This window comes from Oenanthe melanoleuca, chromosome 2 (assembly GCF_029582105.1).
Source record: "Oenanthe melanoleuca isolate GR-GAL-2019-014 chromosome 2, OMel1.0, whole genome shotgun sequence".
Taxonomy (NCBI): Eukaryota; Metazoa; Chordata; class Aves; order Passeriformes; family Muscicapidae; genus Oenanthe; species Oenanthe melanoleuca.
The window spans coordinates 142727296-142751130 of NC_079335.1; the positions used below are offsets into that span (position 1 = coordinate 142727296).

The 23835-nt window shown below is 40.3% G+C and overlaps 1 protein-coding gene across 2 annotated transcripts in view; it reads left to right on the forward strand.

Moving 5' to 3' along the window:
* XYLB (xylulokinase) overlaps positions 1-23545 on the forward strand; it is an 80092-nt gene extending 56547 nt beyond the window's left edge. For both annotated transcript variants that reach the window (XM_056484380.1, XM_056484381.1), the window contains 4 exons: positions 9137-9195; positions 13277-13364; positions 15555-15649; positions 23261-23545. In XM_056484380.1, the coding sequence (XP_056340355.1) occupies positions 9137-9195; positions 13277-13364; positions 15555-15649; positions 23261-23344 (326 nt within the window). In that variant the 3' untranslated portion in view covers positions 23345-23545. The remainder of the gene's footprint in view (positions 1-9136; positions 9196-13276; positions 13365-15554; positions 15650-23260) is intronic.
* The last annotated feature ends 290 nt before the right edge of the window (positions 23546-23835 follow it).

A 23835-nucleotide genomic window follows, 5' to 3' on the forward strand; every position in this document is an offset into this window, starting at 1 on the left:
CATAGAGCAGGTCAGTGTGATTTTTTTTCCTGTGAGTAGTTCTGGTATAGTTTTTAGGGAGAAAAATGTTACTGCCTCAATTTATTTTCTTCTCTTCTTGATACATGAAACTTACTGAACAAACAAAATAAACAGATTTTTCTGCTACCTCTGCTAGTGTTTGGTGAGCAGTTTCATCCTCCTATCAATTAATTTTATTCTTGTGAAGTTTTCAACCTGTGGGTTATTTCTCTTGAGATGAGTAGGAGGTATGAAAGAAGAAAAATTCTTCATGAGGCACTGAATGAACACAAACCAGTCTTCTGGACTAGGAGATGAAAAGCTACAGTCAATATTTGTGGATGACAAAAGTTACAATAATTCTTTAGAAAAAATGTTTAAAGAACACACCCAAATTGCCTTTTCTGTTTTTATCAGGCTTATTCCTTGCAAAAATAAAATATTGCTTGGGCTTGACTCTTTTCTGTTGCATTTCCAGAGGCTTTTATTGCTGTTATTGCTAATGTACAAAAGCTGGTGTGGAGGGAAGCAGAGCAGACCTGAGATCTGGTAGAGACCTTCTTTGCAAATCTAGATCCCAAACTGATTTTTTTTCCACCCAGCTTTGTTGTGCTTTGGGTTTCTCTAGAATCAAAGTACTTGATAGCATGTTATTTTTTCTCATCATTTGAGTGGCATTCAAGGTCAGGTCATTGCACCCTGTGCCTTTTAATTATATCCTGTGGCTTTAGGTAATGCTGAACTTGCAGCTCATTATTATTATATTTTCTCCTGTGGACATGTCTTGCTACTGATGCTCAAACTCTGCAGATTAACTAATGCAGAATCGAATGCATTTGTGATCTAAGTAATGAAGAGGCCTTTGTTCTATTCTTGATTGTTCTGATTTTGTGTGACCTTAGGTGGCTCATTTATCTCCTTGCTTGCTTTTCTCATTTCAACCTTCCATGGATGGAGTCATATGTTGATTTGCCAATGCAATTTCCTTAGAAGATTTGCAAGGCTGAATATTGGCGTATGAGGACAAATCTCTGTTAAAAACTGTGGTTTTGTCTTCCTAAATAACTCAGTAACAACAATTGATCTGTAAAGCCCCATGTGGTACTTATACACATCAGAACTGTGAGAGGGATGGGAGGGTGTGTATTTTGCTGAGTTTCAAGCACAAGTTTCTCCTGTGTCAGAATACTTCGAGGAGATACTGAACTGTGCTGCAATGCTGCCTGCAGACCACATTGAAAAAAATTGGTTTTAGTCAGTGGAGAATGCCTAAGGTAGCAGTGACCATTTTATTAAAACTAATCTTTGAGCATATCTTGCCTGTGCCTGTCTCTGGGTGGATGTCTCACCTTAGCCTGGGAGCTGAGCAGCAGGAATTGTCAGGGCTGGCAGAGGCACTGGAATGTAGCTCAGTGCAGAGCTCCCCAAAACCCTGGGCTCACTGGGATGGGGACCACAGCAGAGCTGACCTCCCCTCACCTGGCACTGCAGAGCATGTGCCTGTTGGAGCTACAGACACTCAGAGCCACAGCATCCTCCCCAAAATGTTCTCCCAGGCAGTTTTCCAGTGCAAGACCCTCTCTGATTTATCAGGAGTTTTTATAAGCTGGTAAATATCTGGATAGGCAAACTGACTACATGCAGTCAGACACTTCTGGGACAGACATTTTTAGTGCTCTTACCAACTCTGTCCTTTTTTTTGGCAGTGGTTTCAGAGGTGAAGACATTTCTGCAAGGCAATGGTATTAGACCAGCAGCACTAAGCATCAGTGGTTTGTGGTCTTGAAATTATGCCTCTTAATGAGTGGCAGAACATGATATCCTTAGCTTACTGAAAAGAAATACAAGATGTAATTTAATTGTGGTCTGTAGAGTGCCAACATGTGAAGAAGAAACCTAATTTTAATAATAACATTTTAACTGGAAGGCTAAAGCCACAAAGATCAAGTGACTAAAAGTTTAAAGAATAAAAATATAAATTATGAGAAGAGTGCAACTATTTAAAGGTATTGAACATGAAAACAGACACAGTAAATTCTCAGTCACTTTAGCTGAGGTTCCATGTCTTTTTAAAGTCACTGTAATTCAGTGATTACAGATCTGGACTCTGGGATCACTGTGTGGAAGTTGTGTGATCTCTAGGGAAATGGTCCACTCTGATATTTTTTTATTTTTTGGAGCTTTCTGCAGGTATGTTATTAAAAAACTGGATGTGATGGCTGGGTTTAAAATGCCTGGTTTGCATCTCCTCCAGGTTTGTTTTCAGACTGGTACCACCTGCTTCAGAACATTTTTTGAGAATCAGTTCATTTGTTGCACTGGTTCCAGATTTCTTGTTTATTGGCTGAATAACAGGAATTCTGAAGTGGAAGATGAAGGTAGAGGTGTTGCCAAGAGTCTTATGAATAATTGTGGCAACATAGGGTAAATCAAAGCAGGTTGTTCTTTGTTAGATTAAGCCTTTAATTGGAGCCTTGGCTACTATTTATAGATGTTTGAACAACTGCTGAATAGTTTGAGGTTATTAGTATTTTCCCTCAACAGACAGTTCTTATAATATCCAAACTTTGGGCAACAAAAGAGGAAAACTGAGTGGCTGGGAAAAAAAAAATTAAACCTGATGTAAGCAGTTACATTGGTACATTAATCATTTTTATCTTACTACTTCATGAAATGTTACTTATTTTTTTCTTTAATGAATTGATTCAGAACCTAGAAATTAGATGAGCAAGAGATAGCAAAGTTGATTAATTAAATTTCTTCAAGTAATAATGTTTTCAGGAGAGGACTTCCCCCAGGAAATTTTCAGTGTTGACCAAACAGATTTTAAATGTTCATAGAATCACAGAAAGCTTGGGTTGGAAGTGACCTTAAAGATCATCTAGTTCCAACCCCTCTACTGTTTCTTCCATCTCTTTCCTTAAAAACTTCAGAGCTTTTCAGGAAAGAGCTTTTCAGAGCTTTTTTTTTCCCAGAATATTCAGCCTTTATCTACAAAAATTATTTGTCTGAATCTGCAGTTTTTTCCTCCTTGCTATAAGCACTAGTGCCGAGTTGTGGATTTTTTTTTTTAATACCTTACCTTTGGAATTTATCCCAGGCTTCATCATAATATTCTGTCAAGCAGAGATCTGTGTCTAAAAAAATTAAAAAATCACTGTGAATTGATAAGCCATTGTAGCTCTGCAGTATTTCTACAAGAATTGCAGATATTTCAGAGGCCTTGTTGCAAGCATGTCAATGTATATGTTATAACAATGTTATGACTATTGATCTGCTTGTTCCCAAAGAAGTCTTTACCACTCATGTACCAAAGTTTTCCCTGCAGTACAATTCTGCTGCAGTCAATGAAGTTGAATTGTATTTTTTGAGTAGATTTTGTTTCCTCTGTAGTACCTCTTGGGCTGTGTGTTTTTGTTTTTGGTTTTTTTTTTTGGGGTGGGGTGATCTGCAATAATTTTAACTGCTGTTAAGAGATAATTTATGTGCATGTTTTTCTTTGTTTATTTCTTTCTGAAATCCATCAAAAGAAGGCTTTGAGTCAACATTAAATTTTAAATTAATCTCTGAGCTGAGCTAGACTAGGAGGGTTTTCAATAAGGTGATTTGGTGTCTTCAAGCTTCAGGTTCTGAAATCCTAAGTTTTGTCTTGATGAAATAAGGTCTTAGGAAAGCCAGATTTGACATCTTCATGAAGAACAATTTCTTGAGAACATGAGGTGGCCTGTGACCATCAGTGGTACCTGAGCCTTGGTTACTAAACTGTTCCTACTCTGTTTCAACTTAGTTGTTGCTCCTCTGCTCATTTTAGTGGTGTCATTCTTGCCTTGCAGCACTGAGAGCAAGAAGAATCATGCCTGGTTTCCCCACCATCTAATCACTGTAGAGACTTTATCTATGTAAGTAGCATAAATGTTGAGAATATTAGGCATATTTGTCATTGCTGCTGAGAAAATCCAGACTTTTTTCCCCTCTGCTGAATTACAGCTGATTTAATGGTAGCTCTACTACAGGGGCCTTAGAGGCTGATGATCAATTCTATCTGTAAAAGTTGTTTTTCTTCCCCAGGCACTGCATTTAAAAAGTAAGACTAAATTTTGTGTCTGGAAAATTCCTGACAAACGTTTGAGAAGCCCTCAGTGAAATCCAAGTATGTTACAAAACATGAAAACTTCTTCACTTGCCAGTTAGAGAGCAACCATCCTCTATGGCAAACCTGGCTTGCTTTTGTCAGTAATAAATTAGCTGATGCTTCAAATGAAAGTCAGAAACACTTCTAAAAAACCGTTTTTTAATGGCTTTTACTTGGGTAGTTGAATTTGTCTAAATAAAAGAAAAAAAAAAAAAAAAGAGGAAAAGGAGAAAAAGGGTATATTCCAGTTTCCATTACTTTTGCCTCATTCATGTAGATGTTTAGGACCCAGTCCTAAAAGTCTCAGGGACATAAAAGGTTTTATTTAAAAGGGTGTATATAAGAGAAATGTTTTACCATAGCAGGAGTTAAATTTCAGTGTCTTTATATGAATAAAGAAAATTAGCATGGATTTTGGAAGAGCTATTAAGCAAGGAGGATGATTTTGGAATATTTGTTTGATAAATGGGACAAAATAACCATATATTTTTGTTTTGTTGAATGGAAAGCTAGCAAATACTTTTTTGAAAAAGAATTATAGTGCTTGAAGTTAATCAGAGAAATAAAGGAGGGGCTTTCCTTGTTGCTTGCAAATTGTAAATTGCAGTTATTTGCAATCATGCTTATAACTGGCATGGGTTCATGTGCATAATCAGCTGCTTTTTGAATACATGTGCCATTGTTCTGTTTTATTTATGCATTCAGTTGTGATGTGAGATGTTATGAAGCTGTTTGGATGAATTCTTGGAATTGTCTTTTAAGGGTCTTGAAAGTCAGCGAGTGCCTGGAGTTTGGGGTACAAACCAGGACTGTGGGCAGCCCTGAAAATTTAGGTGAGAAAGTTGAAGGGTTGCCAGCCTCAAAACAGAAGCTCAGATTCTGGTTTTGGACTTTGAGGTGCACAAATCAGCAGAATTGTGTAGTGGCACAGTGACACAGACACTGTTTCTGTCCAGGTGAAAGACAGCAAGATCCCAAAGCCCTGAGGTCAGGAGTCATCCCACCAATCTCAGCACCTGGATCTGTCCCCAGCCTGAGCTGACCCATCCCTGGTGGAACAGGAGGCTGAATTCCTGCCTCTAGGCTCCTTGCACGAATGGTGTAGCAGAAGACTTTTGGTGATAATTATGAGTGTTTCCTTTCTGGTGTGAGTTTGCTGACAGAATTATCTTCCTTAATATCTACATTTATCATCACAGAGTCATAGAATGCCCTCAGTTGGAAGGGACCCACAAGGACCATTAAGTCCAACTCCTGGTCCTGTACAGGACACCCTGAGGAGTGTCACATCCTGTGCCTGAGAGCATTGCCCAAACACTTCTTGAGCTCTGTCAGGTCTGGGGCTGTGACCACTGCCCTGGGGAGCCTGTTCAGTGCCCAACCACCCTCTGGGTGGAGAACCTTTTCCAAATATCCAACCTAAACCTCCCCTGACACAGCTCCAGGCCATTCCCTCAGGTTCTGTCACTGTCACCAGAGAGCAGTGCCTGCCCCTCCTCTATGTTTGTAAATATACAGTGATGCAGGACTGCAGTTTTTTTGGGATCACTGACAATGCTGAACATTTATCATTGTAATTTCCCTCTATTCTCAGTGACAGATGTTTTTCTTTTCCCTATGTACCTTTCAATAAAAGCAATACTTTGGCTGAAAGCAAGAGACAGGAGATGAGCTTTAACATCACTCAGTTCTTGCTGGATCTCTGTAGAAGGCACAATGAGTATTTTTGTGTGAACAGTAACATTCACATAGTGTGCTGCCTTCTCAACCTTTTCCTTTTGCTCAGACTTCCCACATAAACTTCTTTATTTGGGTTTTCCTCTCTCCTCCTGTCCAATGGGAACCATTATTTTAACTCTATTTTTTAGGTGGATCACCATGTTCCAATAGATCTCCAGAAGATGTGCAAATGGCAGAACAGCACTGTGCCATGTGCAGCTGCAACCACTTTCTGGGTAGGGTTAAAATTCAGCATCAGCTCTCTAAAAAATAATCAGTTTTTCAGTAAGAAAAAAATAAATAAATTGGTTGGTTAGGTACTATGCAGGGATTTAAAAGATGTTTAAATCTTTAAATCTCTTGTTTCTCTCAACTGTCAAAGAATTGAATTTATGAATTATGTTTGCTACAGTTGTTGTTGTTGGGGTTTTTTTAGTAACACTGAAGTTCTCTTGTGCAGTGCTGTAGGGGATGGATGGTAGCTCCTGACAGATTCAAACACAGCTGGCTGAGAGCACTGCTGGTGATGGATGAGCAATGTCTCTGTTAATGCCTTTTATACATAAATGATGGGCTTGCTTTATTTATTTATAAGATGTATCCAATTACACATCTCAGAGCAAATGTCCACTGTTCAGTAAAGCACACAATATTGGCATTAAAAAGACAATCCCTGAAATCAGTGATCAATGTATTTTCCTCATTTGCTGGAGAGAGACTGAAATAAGAAGTAAACCTAAAATTCGGCAAATTCAAGTAGTTCTTTAGGGACCTAATCCTTGTCTGCAAGAAGTGACTGAACTCAGTGAGGAATGATGTTGTCTCTGCTCTGGCCACCTGCAGAGCATCACATTCACCTGAGATTTTGCTTCCATGTGGCCTGGGTGGATCAGTGCCCCCTGAACAGCAGCTCAGACTGTCACCCCACAGGGATGGCCAAAGCTCACTGGGCTGGAACCTGCTGGGGTGTGTTGCAGTGAAGTGAGCCATCTTATTTCCTCAGAGAGGAGGAGAATGAATGGTTCTGCCCTTCATGCAGCTTCAGCACAGGTTTTTTGGGTGCTTTCACTGTGTCTGTGTGTGTTTGTACTCATGAGTGGATCCAATTTAGAGCATGAGTTCTCTAACCAATGTTAGAAACTTCACAGTGTAAATTAAGTTAGTTTCTTTTATCAAGTAGGTTAGATACATTCTGAAATAATTCTTAGGATTTGCTACAAAAGAAGGAGTCTGAATGAAGGTGGGTGGGCAGATAGCAGTATGTTGAACAATTTCAGACTTGATATCTGGTTTAGCCTCTTGGAAGACACCTAACTCAGCATGTAGTGGGGTAAATGCTATTTGTGTGTGGTCTGTATTAAATAGCAAATGCACTCTAAATTTGCCCTAATGTTTCTGATAACTTATTGATATAGAAGCAACTTGAGTTACAGTGATGGCATGAATTTATAATGTAGCCAAAACCTGAAGGTTCTGACCTAGCAAGGAGTAAGTCTGCCATCCATTCCTGGATTCCAAATACAAACTTTTGGGAAGTTGTGGAGCAGAAGCTCTGAGACAGAGAGCTAAGATGAGTTTGCTGTTCTCACAGGGGTGGTTGCTGTTTGGCTTTGGCACTTTTGTGTTGCCCACAGTTCTTTCTGATGGTGGGAGCCCAGCAGTGGGTTCAGCCCCTTTCCAGAGCACTGGGGAGCAAGCCTGACTTACTCTTTGCTTTGAACTGCTGGGAAGTGCAGCCAGTGTGTTTGTTTCTCATCCTCTCTTGCTGCCTGTCTCTGAAATGTGTTTTCATGTTGGATGTGGTAGTTCTGCAAGAATTTATATTCACAACAAGGTTTAGCGAGACAGAATTGTGACTACCAGGCAAATAATTTAGAGTTTGGTTTGGTTTCTAGGAACAGAGGCTTACTAGTTATTTTTCACTGGTTTCTGTGCTATTATGTTGTTGTGATAATCTTGGCAGGAATCTGTCACTCTGTGTTGGTATAATTGAAACTTGTTTTCCCTGAGGAATCACTCTGCTGTTTGTTTTATTTGTTTACTGACATTGACAGAGATCCTAATGGCTTTTAAAACCCAATTTGTGCATCACTGAATATCCTCCAAAGAGGAAAATAAAATTAAATTTATCAGTAAAATAGGGTCTCCCATGCAATGCTTTGTCTGGGTCTTGGGCTCCACCTGAGCACCCAGATGGGGGTCTGGAAATGGTGTGGTGAGCTGCATCTTCTGATTATTTCTAAATCTGTCTTCAGGCCATTAAGATACTTGAAAGGATAAATGACAATAAGTTATTTAGGGCATCGATGTAAGTTGCCCAACTTTGCCTTGTGAGAAATAAATTATCTTTAGCTTTTATTAAAAAGGAAGTTAAGATAACAAAACAATAACCACAGTGAAATTTCCCTTTTGGGAGGGTATACATGATGGTATCACTTATTGTCATAAATCAGGGTAATTATGTGTTTAGATATTTTTTATGTATGATATCAAAGTATTTATGCATTTATTTTGTTTTAAGCCTTTGAAGAACGACAGTGAGACCATTTGGACTATTTTTGTTGGTAATGCCTTGCTGAATTGTGATTATGGATAGATATGTGCCTTGTTGAATGCTGTGCTCCAGAGGAACATGCACACAAATAAATGGTGAGGCAGACATTCAGGAATGGAGAAGAAAGGATGGGTTTCTTTAAGCCTAAAGAACACAGGATATATATTTTTAACTCCTCCAAAGCTGTGTGTTTGCACTGGATGAAGACTCAGATTTTTTTTTTTTTTAGTGCAGTGATTTAGCCCATCTCTAATTGCCTTTTGACACACTTCCTTGTCATTCAAGCACATAGGGATTGCCCAGGTTTCAGTGAACTCTGACTGTGAACGTCATGAGGAGATAAGTTTGGAAAATACTGCTGATTTTAAAGGTTATCTGTCAGTTTGTATATATACAGCTATGAGCCAAACCAATCTGACCTCAAACCAGAGCTGTAATATAATAACACTGCCTTTCTTACTCTAAATCTCCTTTGCAAATCTCCCTGACATTGATAGCACTACAATAATAATAGATCTGCAATATTTATGTTGCTTCTTCTAAAGAAGTGTTCTAATGTGCCTTGGAAAAGTGGATAATTAATGTTATCTCCTTTTTTACAGAAGGTAAATTAGAGGTACAGAGAGAAAACTCTGACTCCCACCTCCTTGTTCTCACTGTACTTGGTTCAGTAGCACGAATATTGACCATATGCACTATCAGTCTGATTTGTACTTTTTATTGCATTGCAGTGCCTAGAACAAGGATTTTGGCTACTGGTGGTGCATCCCACAATAAAAAGATCTTACAGGTGAGTAGAAAATTAAATCCTGAACTGAACTTGCAGGATTTTTATCATGCATTTTTATTTTGCTATACTGAATCCAAGTCACTGCAGCTGCACAGGAAGGTGTAGATATGGAACTGTGAATCTGCTGCAGGTCTTTGGGGTTTTTCTTCAGATTTAGTGTGAAAACCTTCAGCCCAGTGCTAATTTTACATTTAATTTAGTTTCTTTACACCTGATTGGTTTTGTGAGTGTGTATCTGAAGCACTGGTGATTTCCAGGTCTCATCACTTAAATCAACCAGAAAAGAAATCACAAAGAAACTTCTTATATAATACCTGAGGTGTTTTTTTTTCTTTTTTTTTTTTTTGGTTGTTGTTCAGGTCAAAGTTGAACCACTAGTTTCTTTAAACTGAAGGGGAATTATGCTGGTGTTAAACATTGAGAAAACCCAGCAATAAACAAACAAATGAACCAACACCCTCATACAAACCTCAACCCCCTGCATTTATGTTACTTATTAGCATCATATCATTTGCTGGGAGGAGGCTGCAGTTTTGTAGGGTTGCTCCTTTCTCTTCCCAACCTCCTCCTCTTCTGCTGCTGCTGCACATCCAGCCTGGGTGAGATCCTTCATCTGTCTTTGGAGAGCAGAGAACCGTGTGCTCTCTGTTTCTGCCCACTGAGACTTGGCAAAGCCTGGCTCACAAATGGTGAGAGGCCTCTCACCTGGCTGCTGACAGCACAGAGCAAGACATCTGGGCTGGGATTCATCCTGCCCAAACCCAGTCATCTGTGATGTGATGTCTGCTCGGATCTGTCAGCCCTGCACTAGTCGGGGGAGATCCCGTCTGCTGCAGCAGAGAAAGGGGATGGTGCTGTAACCTAACAACTGTAAATGTCTCCTGATTGATCCAAGGAGCTTTCTGGGCTCCAAGCCTTGACAAGCTCCTCTTTAACTACAGGCTCCAACACTGACCTGGAGGTACACATGTACACCACAAGTCCTAATCCTGGGCCAGGTCTTATCACTGGTGTTGTTAGGATGCTGCTGGGAGCCAAGCAAGCAGCCCTTTCTCAGGCTGCTCAAGGACAAGGAATTATAACAATGATTAAACATCTGCTGGAGACATGATGTTTTGCAGAAAGCATGTTTTCAAAGAGGTGTTGCCTTCTTGGACCAATGATCCTTTTCTATTCTGTTTTGCACTAACTACCCTATATAACTGTAGAGTTTCTTTAAATAAAGCTCCCTTTCTGCTTCTCCATTACACAAAAGAACTTTGCTGCATTATTCTTTTTGCTGCTCTGATAGCCAAATGCAACAACTGGTGGTAATGAACACAGGGTGAAATGTTTTTTTGGGGATTCCAATCCCTCCCCATCAGCTCCAGAGTCGAGGCCAGCCTCAGCTGCACACCATTCTCTTTGACAATTGCAGTCAATTCTCTGCTCCACAAAACCTGAGCTGGATTAAATGGAGGTTGAAGAGCAAAAAGACAAAAAGCTGTTTTCTCCTAAGGCATCTAAACCACGTGTGTGTGTAGCTGCTGGTTGTACAGCTGATGGGGGAGCAGCAAATTTGGCGTGTTTTGCTGCAGATGTCACTTCTCTTCATCTGCTTTGGTTGCTTTGCCCAAGAATGTGACACTGGAAAATTAACTGATTGGTTAATTGCTTAAAACACTGGTCCTTACAGGAGTAATTCTGCTAAAGGTACATCAGGAAAGATTGGATGAGTTTGTTTTTAAAGCTGTATTTCCAGTTTGGGTGCCGGGAGGATCTCCTTGCTGTGGATGAAGGCAGAGGAACAAATGTTCCTAAAATATGTAATTTGGTAACATATACAGCTGAAAAATCATGGGACTGGGAGAGTGGTGGCTGGGGTCCCTGCTCGTCACGTATAACAATTTGGCTGGTTTTAAAACTCATTTAGTGCCTTAAAATAATATGATCAATACAGTGTCATTCACTTAATTCAATCACTGGTTAATTGGATCTTTCTTTTTAATTTAATCAAAACCTCAGAAACCGTATCAGTTGCATAAAGAATAACAGCTTCCACCCTTATCATGGTCAATTTTGGATAATTTGTTCCAGGGCTACAAAAGACTATCATTTAATTAATCAACCTTCAGGAACTCCTATATTTTACACCACAAAGGAGACAACCTAGGAAAATCTGTTAAAAAAAATTAGTAGGGCAGCTTTCTCCACAGTTCCAGGAAGGTTTTTATAGCATATATGGTGCTTGATTAATGACCACATGGAACACAGTGCATTATCTTAACCAATAGAACCTCTAACAGTTTCTTTTAAAATTATTTGTGAGATACCACAGTTCCAAATGACTTACCAAATATATCAACTTTGAATAATTTTCATTTTATAATTGTGGTAAAAAAGAGTTATTTGTTAAATTGTTAAAGTGTTATTTGTAGTATTACAGCACTTCCTAGCAATCAGCATAGAGGGGCACTGTATGAGGGTCTTCAGAGACGCAAAAAAAAAAAAAAAGTTGCCCAAAAGATTGTACAATTGAAACTTAAGACAAGAAATGCCTGCTAGAGATAAGATGAAGATACAGATGGGGAATGTGTTGAAACAAAGTGGTAGCATTAACTGGCAGGATGGGCAGTGGGATTAAAGCTCTGTAACCTTATAATTTCCAGAGGACTTTTTAATAGATAACCATGATTAATTTTTCATTTGTTCTCTAGCATTGAAGCTCTTGTATTGCTCAATGCTTGATAGCAAATGAAATTAGCTAATCCTGACTTTGGTGTCTTAAAGAGTTTTAAGTGTATAAGCTCAGCTTCCATTGGGTTCTAGTTAGCAAAGAGCCACCTCCATTTAAATTGTGAAAATCAGTGATTTTCAAAGGGTTTTTTTTCAAGATTCTCCACAAAATTTCAGGGAAAGAAAAATCCTTTAGAAATTTCATGTATTATGTATTTCTATAGGTGATATGGACTGAATTTCTTAGTAATTTTTTATGAAGTCCTGGGGCTCATCCACAGCAGGGTTATAAATTTCAGGGTTCCTTGCACTAATCCAAATGGTTTTGAATGCTGGACATTCTGGCTTTATTTTAGACTCAATTGCATGGATTTAAGTCAGGTGAGACACTTTTCCCTTCGGCAAAAGTAATAAATTCAGCACAGGTTATATCTGAATTGTTTCCTACTTCTTGCATTGCTCAGCCTCAGGGGCACCTGCAGTCCTAGAAGTGATGAAACCAAAATGGAAAGCATTTGTTGACATTTTTGGAAAGGAGTTATTGACCTTTCTATGTCCCTATACAAATAGGTCTTAATTTCCCCCCATTTGTATTGTTTTTCTAAACCTAAACTGTGGGGAAGAGCACATGTACCCAGTGGATGTGAGGTGCTGATGGTGCTGATTTCAATGCAAAGTGATGCATGGCTGAATAGCTTTAATATCTGTTGGATACCATAATAAATCCTTTGCCTGTAAAATTTTATTTGTATTACTCAAGCCAAGTGTCTCAATATATCTTCATAGCTAAGGTTCCCTTAAAAGCAGGAAAACTGGTAAATTTAGAGACTATGTAATCAGCTCCTGTCGTTCTCCCTGCTGATCCTAAAGGATGGGAATGGTGGAGATGAAGAAGAAAAGCTTAGCAGGCCTTCATATTGCTGGAGATTTGTTTTTATCCAAGTTTAGAAGTGAAAAGCCATGACTGGTTCTTCTCTCTTTCCTTCCCACTTGAATCAAGCTTAACACGATGGAAGAAAGGCTCCAGTTCCTGAGCAGTTCTCCTTGCCCTGACATAAGCCTTTACCATGGGCTGGTTGTGTGAGATTTTGAGGGGTGGCACTTGAATTAGGGCTCCTCTGAACTTGTAACCAAGAGATCTGGAGAGAAATTGGCCTTTATTTCCTGGCTAGAGTTGCATCTGTAGCTCAGAATTACCAATACCCTGTTGTGTGACAAGTTCATGCCTCGTTGTTGCCTGCAGTGCTTCTTTCCACGGGTTCCTGGTGCTTGGCTGGGGCTTGGGACAGCTGCTTGTTTTCCTGAGCAGTGATGAAGGATTTCTTTTTTCCCCCTTGTGTTTCATGGATGCTCTGATGCTCCTCAGGTCCTGTCTGACGTGTTCAACGCGCCCGTGTTCACCATCGACACGGCCAACTCTGCTTGTCTGGGAAGTGCTTACAGAGCAATCCATGGTAAGGCTGCCAGGAGACTCCTGTGAGCAGTCAGGGAATTTAATTTCACTTGGTTATTACTTGGGATTAATGTTACTGGGCATGAGGGGGGAGTAAAGCTGTGCACATCTGACTGGAAGGTCACACAGGTCAAGAGGGATTTTTGCTCTTAGTACATTTGGGTTAGACCAGAGAATATAATTTACATTGTAATTCCAAGCCAGAGGCTGCTTCTCCACCAAGAGATGGGGTGTGGGAAGTGTTAGTACTGTCCAGGGAAGGTTGAGGACCTTCAAGTGTTGAGTAGCTACATCCATGGAAGAATAGAGCCAACTGAAGGTGCTGGTGCAGCCTCCTGCCCCAGTTTGTGAACTGGGCTGTAAGCTGGGTTGCTGAAATGGCCAAATCAAACAAAAGTTTGATCCCAGCGAAGAAGATCAATGAGGACAGGGACAATAAGACCTATAGTACTGATGGCCAGTATTAAACCTATATTTGTCTTGCAGCTTTTAAGCATCCAGTTGAAAGATATACAAGGTGTCCTGGAGTCCATGCACTTTCTCCTCTAAAAGCATGGCTCTTGGAATACTCTTGGGTTGACCAGTCATTTTTCTTGTTGTACTACATCACTCACTGTAACATAACAGCCCAAGCCCCAGGATTTAGCTGTTAATTTATAACTTATATCTATTAATGCATGTGGGTGTGTGTTAAGGGTAAGCCATCACCTATTTAAGACTTGAATCCCAACTGTTAATATTATCCATGTATTTTAAAATGGTTCCTAATATTTTAACTAAACAATTCAAGGAGCGTGGAAGTCCTTGTTTAGGTGAACTTCAGTTAGCTTCAGTTTTTTTATTTGAATCATTAGGATTTGAGCCTTAAGACTTGGGCAACTTTTCTACAAGTTCATGTAAGACCACAGGATTGCAACAAGCATGGAAAAGACAGCATCAACCATCAAAAGAAATCAGCCAAGTTTTAATTTTAGAAGCAAATTCTGCTGTCACATTATAGCATCTACAGTCTACATGATCTCTTGCATTTGAAAACAGCACAGAAAATTGCACGACCAGAACCTGAATTGGTGTGTTTAATGCACACAGCATGTTCTCCTCTTTATCTCCAGAAAAGGCACAAGGGTTCTGTCAGGCTTTTGGAGGACAGTGGAAACACTTGGATTATCTGTATATTTGAAGCCACAATGGGGCCATTTTTGCACCTTGTGGGCTGAGTTTCCAAACTGTTTTTCTTTTTAATCAAACTTTTCCTTCTGCTTCAGAAGGCTCCCAGCCCCTAATGCTGCAGGCAAATTCCTTGTCCGTGAATGCATGTGAAATGTGGAGCCATCAGGAAAGTTTGTGTGGATATTTTGTGTGTGTGTGAGATGTGTATTCCCTGTGCCAGTTTGGCATATGAGATGTGGAGGCTTGGCTGACAGAGCGTTTGAGCGAGGATTTCGGATGCTGTGCTGATGGAGGGACTCCTTGGCTCACATCCTCTGCCAGCCAAGCCTCAGGGGCTTTGCTGTGTGTGCTCCTAAATGGCATTTTTGATTGATGCTTTCAGCTGCCTCACTCTTGGCCAGGCAAAGGAATTGAGGAAAAGTGAGGATTTGCTAATACAAATGAAATACTGATGGCAAGGGTTTTTTAATAATATTACAATGTGCATCTGGGGTGTTTCACAGTTAGCCTGGGGTTCTTAGAAGGTGTGCAGGGAGCTCCTGAATGCTGTGATTTGCTCACAAAGCAAAATGCTGTCATAGCAGAACTCCCCTGTTACTCAGCTTCTTTACATATAAATATATTTAATAATTTGTAGCATATTTTCTTGAAAGTGTTTTCATTTCTCTTAATTTTTATGTTTAGTCACATTTTGTCCTTGAATCCCTCGCTTCCACATATTTTTGCTGCTGTTTGCTGTATTGTTGTAACCATAAATAATTACTGATATTGTTGAGTAGCATTTTCTGCTGCTTACCTGTTCCCCAGGGTAGAAATTGAGTGATTGGCAAAAACTCAATCACAGAGTCCCCACTTCCCAGGCTAGCTCATAGGAATGTAAGATCTTCTGCCATTTATCCTTCAATCCTGAATGCTGACCTGACCAGGGAAGATCAATATAATGTATTAATTTGCCAGGGAGTCAAGGCACATCCCTCATGGTGTTTTTTTGCATTGATCAGGATTGTGATTCTCATTGCAGGGCTTGTAGCTGAGAGGAATGTGTCCTTGGCTGATGTTGTGAAATTAGCACCAGAGCCCAGGTTGGCTGTTACACCCACCCCAGGGGCTGAGGAGGTGAGTTTGGAAATACCATTTGGGAATACCATTTTTCTTCTCATTTCCTGTCTGCTTCAAAATGCAGGGGTTTGCTAATTCTTCTGGTAAAGTAGATTAATTTAGGAAACACTTGGTTACACAGTTCTTATTCCTTGTTGTTAAGACAGATTTGATTCTTGGAGATATTTGGTGTTGTAATGATGTAATGAACTGATCCGACCACCCAGGTCTGTGAGAATGAATTTTCCTAACAAGGCATGATCAGAGAGTAAAACCTTTTCATTAAGGGACAGAAAAAGGTATAAAATAGGTTGAATTTGGATACAGTTCAGTCAGGTTGTAGCTGATAATCTTGACAAAATAATCTGAACTTGTTTGCAGCAAGCAGCATGGAAAAAAGGGTGGAGACTGTGATTTCTGGCTTCTTGGAAAACATCTCCAAAAATCCTTCCTGTCTGTAAACAGTGGTCAGCAATTGTATATAATCACTGGTAGCTCCATTTGGGAGCTGGGAGCATTCAGCAGGCACAGGTCTTTGGTTCTGTGCCCATCCTGTGAGTTTTGGCACGTCTGAAGGTGAGGCTTGTGCTTTATGGCCCACGAAGACAAAGCAGAAGAGATTGTCATTGTTGGTAACTGTGTGATCCCAGCCCTTGTAAAACCAAGGGAGGAATCATTGTCCCAGGCTCTCAGTGCAGCCCTGCACGTCTCACACTCAGCCAAAGGCTTCAGTTTACAGCAGCTTTTGAAATATAATGCACATAATGTAATAAATAAACAATACAATATAGCAGGATTCCTGGAGAACACGTGTTTAAATAACAGAGGTGAATCTCACCAAGGTCTTCAGCTCTGCAAAAACTTTTTACATCAGCACAGCCTTACACACTCCACCATTTAGGAGATTTGGAAGTGGCCTAACTACAGGCAACAAGGTTTTAAAGCTTTTATTTAAACTGGGAAATTAATGATCTGCCAAAAGTACTAACTCCCAGCTACATGTGTAGAGGAGCAGCAGATATCATCATGAGTAATAATAGAAGTGATCATGCTGCATTGTGCCTGCCAGGGTATTATTTAATTATTAACTGAGATGGAGGAGCTCAGTAATCGAATAGAAGTCCCCTTCAGAAATATTAAGACATTGAATAATTTAAACTTGATTGATCTGATCTCATTTACTCAACCTTCCCCCCTCATTTTAAAAGATAAAATAATTAACAGCAGTGGCCTGTGCCACGTGTGCTGCAGCTGAAGCTCTCTGCAGCTCCCTGGTGCCTGATTCAGCCTCACATTGCTGCCCTGCTCCCCCCAAAATGCTGTGTGCTGAGAAGCTGCCAGCCTGGCTGGGCTGGAGGTGGGGAGTGCTCAGAGACCTGCTCCTGACCCCCTGTGCTGCTTCAGCTATAAAACTCAAGGGCAGAGAATACAGCTGTCACTCACAGGGGCCTTGCAAGCACCTTGTGCCCCTGCAGGGGCCAAGCAAACCTGACTGCAGACACCACTGGAGAATTCAGCTACCTCCTCCTATTCTGCTGTCTGCATAAAACGGCCTGGAAGCCAGAAGAGTTAATTATCTCCTTCTCAATACTTCCCTTTTCCACATGGCTGGACCTGGCTCTCCTTGCACATCTTTGTTATTGGTTTTAAATGATTTACAGTAGTGAGTTGTTGCCCCAGTGGATAGGAATGGATGACAGGGAGGGAAGGCCAAACAGCACAGGAAGGAATAACTATTCCTGCTCTCTAGCTTAGCTTTCCAGCTTCATTCCATTAAAATCAGCTTCTCAAAGTCACATATTCCACACCATTTCTTTTTTCTTCCTGCCTTATAATTTTGCAGTTGATGGTGGGCTCCCTGGCTAGTTTCATGGCTGTGAAGCTGCAGAAAGCCAGAGGGCCTGTCAGTAACACAGTGTGTTAGCATGAACAGTGCAGTAAAAATTCATAATGCAATGAGTCAGTTTGATTCTGTTTTATACAGAGCTGCATCTCCCTGTCCATCCAATTTCATTCTGTTGAGGTTAGAGCCTTTCACTTAAATGATAGTTCTTTTTATAAACTTCAAAGTCATCCTGAGGTTAAGTCCTGTCTTGCTGAGGAGCTCTTCTGAAAGAGTCTGGCTCACCAATGTGAAATTCCCCCAACCACTTCTTTACATTTTTTGGACAGCTACAGCTAGATCTTGGCAGGGTGGAGAGAAAACAGGTCATAACACAGCAATCTGCTCTGGTTTCATCCTTTCTTCCTGGTATAGGTTGGAGACAACGTGTTAGATCATTGGAGAGAGGAAAACCTCCTGCAGACAGAGGTCAAATGGGACAGTTTGATGTAGCTTCTCCTTCATTGCCAGGGCCTGTGCCCACAGCAGGGGCTTCCAGGAACCAAAAATGCAAAAAGCATTTCTTTGATTTCTGAGGGATCATTTGTGATAATGAATGTGATTTAAAAAAGCAAGGGCAGGGCTCACAAAGCAGCTCTTCTGGTTCAATTAAACTGATGGGCAGGTAAAACAGAATAAAGTCACAAGAAGGGGAACACAGAGCTTGTGGTGGGTGATGAATCAGTCCTTAGTGGAAGCTGAAGTCTCAAAAGTTCCAACTTGCCTGACAACAATGTGACTTTATCCTGCAGCAGACCATCCTGCCTTGCAGAGAGCATTTCAAAGAGGATGAATCCCTCTCTGTGGGTATGACCCCAGGTCTCTTGGCTGAACCTGGTTTCCCAGTGGTTTTGTAGGAAATGGGTGTTAATCTGAGCTTGTTTCTAATTCTGTCAATACCCAAATGGGTCATGAGGTGTTCTGGTGGAAAGCACTGTGGTGATAGTCCTTGGGCATTCACTCAACCAGACTAGCTCAAGTCAGTCATCTGTGGGTTAATCTGATGAATCCTTCCTTTGTTTTTCAGAGTAGCAAAAATTAAAGAGTCCTCTCACCTCTTTGGGGCCTCCTCTTTTCCCTCAGGAAAAAGATTAATCAGAGCCACTAAGCATGATAAAAATAACCAGGAGATTCTAGAGCAATAAATATATGTTAACAGACAGAAATAATCTGTTATTTCAGCATTAGAATTCAGATCTATTTTAGGAATCTATTAAAACAGGGATGGTTGGCTAGTTGGTTAATTAAGCAAAAATAAAACATGAGAGAGAACATGATTGTCTGGGAGTTGGTCACTTGTGTTTCTGCAAGCCCTGTGCCTGTGACAGAGTGCCAGATTGGTTGTGATTTTGTCCTGTGGGGTTTTGTAGGGGGAAGGCATAGAGCAGCTCACAACCTCTGGATGTGTGATTTTTGATTGCATTATTGACTCTGCTGAGATGTATTAATCTTGCAAAAACTCAGGAAGGGAAAATGGAAACCTAACAGGTTTTCTTGACTTTGGTGAATTGCTTTGAAAGTGGGTGGATTTATAGAAGTGACCCTATTACCCAGGAAAGTTATAATGACCTATTTATTGATTTAAAATAATTATATTTTGTTGAGTTAGCTTTTGGAGGGGGGAGGTTGTTTTCCAGAATTAGTTTAGGTTGGTAATTTAGTGCAAAGTACGTAATAATAATACAACTACAAAATTATAATAGGTATTGATAGAAGATTGATTAAGGTGATTTGTGTAGCCAATAATTTTTTAACCTGTTAAACTGATTAAGATAGGCTTGCAGAATGAATATCTGAAGTAAAGAATGTAATTGTTTCAGGTGTGGTTCTTTGGAGAAGTCTTCAGAGTATTTCAGATCACTGTTTTATTGTTTCTGCTTTTATGAGCATTCTTTCTCTGTTAAGAAAAGTGAACAACTGCTATGATTGGGAAAATAAAGCAACTCTTGATTTCTGAGGCAAACCTCTATGAGTAATTTGGCTTAAAAAAAGGAGCCTATCAAAAGCAGCAAGTGTTTGTGAGAGACTGATTAATTTTAATCTATTCAGGGTAGATTAAATGTACTCAGGTAGATCAAAATTATATAATCATCAAGCATCATCTTTGTAATTTGTAAATTTTGAATTGCTCCAGTGATTGGCTAACAGAGCATTGCAGGAGATGGGAGGATCCATGTGGATTGTCAGTTGTGGTAATAATTTGTAGCTGCTTTTGCTCTTAGAAGGTGGCAGGGACAATGTGAACAAAAAAAGCCCTATTGGGTACATAGGCTGGTAATGTGGTGAGATGTAGTGACAGGATGACACATTTGATTTGTTCTAGAGAACAAGGCAGCATTGTACAAATGCATTTTTCAGAGAGGGCAGGTTAAATTATTCTCTGTTATAATGTATTATTTATCATTAGCATTTCCTTTAGTTGTGGGACTGTCAGAATGTGACCAAATTGTCCCAGGAGAGAAGTTTAGGGTTTGTAAATGAAGCAGTCAGAGCACTATCAATGTTGTGGAGTAGGGTATAAAGATAAGCTGGAGAAAGGGCCATAATTAAGCAAGGACAATTAAATTATGGACAATAATAAGGTTTATGTTGTGATACATGTAATTACTTTTGTTAAATATCATGATTTGATAGATTAGGTGTGGGGCTATGGCAGAGAGGGATTTTGTGTCCTTGGGTTTTTTTATGCATTATTGAGAGTCCTTTATCCCCTTTGAACCTCAATTATAAAAATACATTTATATAATTGCCTCAGGAAAGAGACTCCCAGAATTGCATAGGAGGAGTTGCCCAGGGTTCTGTGGAGGCAGAGAGATGTGGAGAATCACCTTGCCCAGACACACCTGACTGCACACTCAGCCATGCTCTGGGTTGGTGCTGTTTGGTTTTCTCCTCTGTGTTTCATGGGAGCTGCACTGCTCCAGCCCCAAACCTCAGCTGCCATGAGCACTACTGCTTGTGAAAAGCCTGTGGTGCTGCTGCCATTATCAGCTGTGATGTACTGGTGGTATTACAGCCAAATTCCCTGAGGAGGAGGAGTTTAAGACTTTGTTTATCCCTTTGAGCTGTGCTACTTTTTACCCCAAAGAACAGGAATAGAGTACAGGAAATATACTTAATTATTTGTTTGCAATTTTTTTTCATATAGTCCATAATGCAGGATTCATTTACACTAATGGCTGAGAAGCTTATTGCAAATGCCTGAATTTTCTCAATTAGCAAGCTAAGTGCTTAAGTTCAATAAACAGGAAAAGAAACCGTGTCAGTAAATGTGGTTATTCATTTATTTTAACACATTTTAATTTAGAGTGATGTATTAACAATAATACTTCCCAGCCTTCTGGTAAATGTGTTGTGTGTATTTTGTAAAAATACTGATGGGCAAATAATATGGAGCCTGCTTTCTCAGTGCCTGAGCTCACTTACCAATACAGCTTTGCTGTGCTGAATCTTTGCTGGGAAGCACTTAGGGTTTATCAAATTTACAGAATAGTGAAGTAAGAAATAGCCAGTCTTCATTACAGATGCTTCACTGAATAGAAAAGCTGGTTTTGTTTGAAATACTGATACTCCCAGTATAGCCATAGTTGCCTGCTCAATGTTTTGTTTACTCTGATGTGCATATTTACCAGAAATGGGAGCAATAATATTCTTTGGGAACATGAAAAGGATTATATATATGTACTTCTCTGAGCCCTCCAGGCCCTCATGTAGTTAGTTAAAAACACCATGCTGAGTAATGTGACATTTCATAATAGTGGTGCATTTTATTTTCTAACCCCATAAATCTGCATAAACCTCCAGGATCTCAGTATCACTGTCCTGTGGAGAAGAGGAGCTGGGGCACACACACATGTTAAATGCCTGGTCTGGGGTCACTGAATGAGTGTTGCAGAAGCAAGAATGAGTAGGATTTTCTGCTTTAATCAGTGGAAGACATTGTAAGACTCAGTCACTGTCAGATGGCTTTAAAAACCATTTTTTGATGTCTTGGCTCTATCCACTTGCTGTGGATGCTCCTTCTCTTCTACCCCTTCATATCCTTAATCTGTTATAGAAATGTAAAAATGAAACTTTAATTTCTATAACATCTGGTTTGTAAAAAGAAGTTGGTCAGATCCATCTGCAGAATGTGTCCATTAAGTCACTTCCACCTCCTCTTGTGCAAGGTGGAAATGGGAATGAAGAGAGAAATCCAGTTTCCACTGGTCAGGCTTAAACTGTCATTCAGGAGAAGGGAGACATAAAAACTGGGTATTTTGCCATCAGTTGAAAGATAAAACAAAAACCCACTATTCTTTTATTTCCTAGATGAGAAAATTTTGTGATTTTTTCTTTTTTAATCTGGGAAAGTGTGGCTATTACAGACACTGAGGCTGCTGCAGGACTGTACAGAGACCTGCACAAGAACAAGCCAGTCTCCAACTACATCCCCATAGCTTACACCTGAAACACTTTCCTCCTGAATTTTTCATGTGTGTACACACTGTTGGCTGTCCTGAAAAGGATGAAATGCATTGAGATGCTCGATCTTGCTTACTGATGAGAGCAGTAATTCAGTTTGCTGGGTATGATTCATTGTGGCTCTATAACCTCTCTGAACCTGGAGCCAGGAGCGAGGCTGCCCTGATTATGAGTCAGAGCAGAGGGCTTGCAGGCCAGACTGGCAGCCTCTAGGATTCACTGTGGCAGGGATGTGACCTTGTGGCATCCTCCTAAGGACTGCTCCAGCCTGTACCAGACCCTGCACTGGCTCCTGGCAGTCCCAGCTTTGTGCTCGAGCCTGCAAATTTGCAAAGCTGTCCTGTGTGGCTTGTCACAGCCCTGATTTATTAGAGGGACAGTTAACTCCAGAGGGAGGAGATAAGGAGAGGGGTGCATCTCCAAGATCCAGATGAAGTACAGCTTTTGGCTGGAGCCAGAGTAGAGATTTATTTGAGGTTTCTCATGCCATGGATCCAAAAGTGCAGGGTGTGTCTGAGTGTGGGGTTTTGAATCCATTTGAGTCTTGATCCTTCTTTTATGTTGTAACAATACTCCTGGAAAATTCTAGCTAGGAAAGTGCAAAAAAAGCTACTCAGATTCTCTAGTTGTGTGTAGAAGCTGGGTCTGCATTTGTCCCTGTGGGGCTGGGGAGTTTGGGGAGAGGAATATGGCCATGGAGCAGACTGTGAAAGATGTGTACAAGAGAAGCAGCTCAAACAGGTACAGGAGTTTGAGAGGGAGTGTGAAGTGTCTTTTGGAAGGCCCTGGTCAGCACATTGGCCAAGGAGGAGCTATCAGGCTGTGCTGGAGGGGGCAGTGGGGTGATTTTTGAGGCAGAGGAGGAGGGGACAGAGGCAGTGATCCATCCTGGGGCAGTGGAGGGAGGCAAGGACAGGAGTTCTGCCTGGGTGATTAGCACAGCTATTACTGAGGGGGCATGTCACACTGGGAGAGGTGACTTTAGCTGAGCTGCTTCTGCTGGAAGTAATGACTTCTGCTTATAGCAGGAACACAGTCACAATAAGAACAACCTGTGCGTGTCATAAAATTAAGCTGTAAAGGCGATGGTAAAAAGGACTGTGACATTTAAAGAGGAAAAACTCTGCAGCACTTTCATGAGCAAATTGGGGAAAAACCAGCCCAAACCTTCAGGTACCTGTGAAGATGCCACATTTTTCATGTCTGAAGATGCTTTTTAACTGCAGTGTAATTTAAAAATCTAATTTTTCAATGAGACATATTTATTTCTTTTTTCTTTTTAGCTCTATCGTCCACTTCTGAAAAGATATGCTGAGCTTGAACAGAAGGTTATCTACAACCCAACCTCTTCTTGTCTTGTGAAATAGAAGCAAACAAAATTTATATGTTGGCTGAGTGGGCTCCCAAGGAGAAGATCAGAAGAGATTTGCTCAGAATTTACTGGAGCTGTTTAAATCATTTTGTTTCTCTTTGTAGACAAATAATTTTTATATGTCTGTGTTTGAGTGTGTTGGTGGGGAAAAAATTACATTGTGATTGAAAACCTGATTAAAAAAGCATCATATTGCCTGTGTGTTTGTAGCCTCAATTTTTCTTAGGTACTTTTCAGACTGTGCTTGCTGTTTTGGAAGAGCTGGTTGACAAAGTCAAGTTCCTTGAGTATGTGAGTCACTCTACCCATCTCTGTCAGCTTTGGTTCTGTGTGTTTGGCATGCCAACCTCTGCAAACCTGTCTAGCAAAGTATCTTAATTCCTCAATTTCTCTTGCTTAAATGTTTTGAGACTATCTTTCTGTTCATCTGTAACTTGCTGATGTTTATATCTTTGTCTACACAGAAAGCATAAGCACACTGACTTA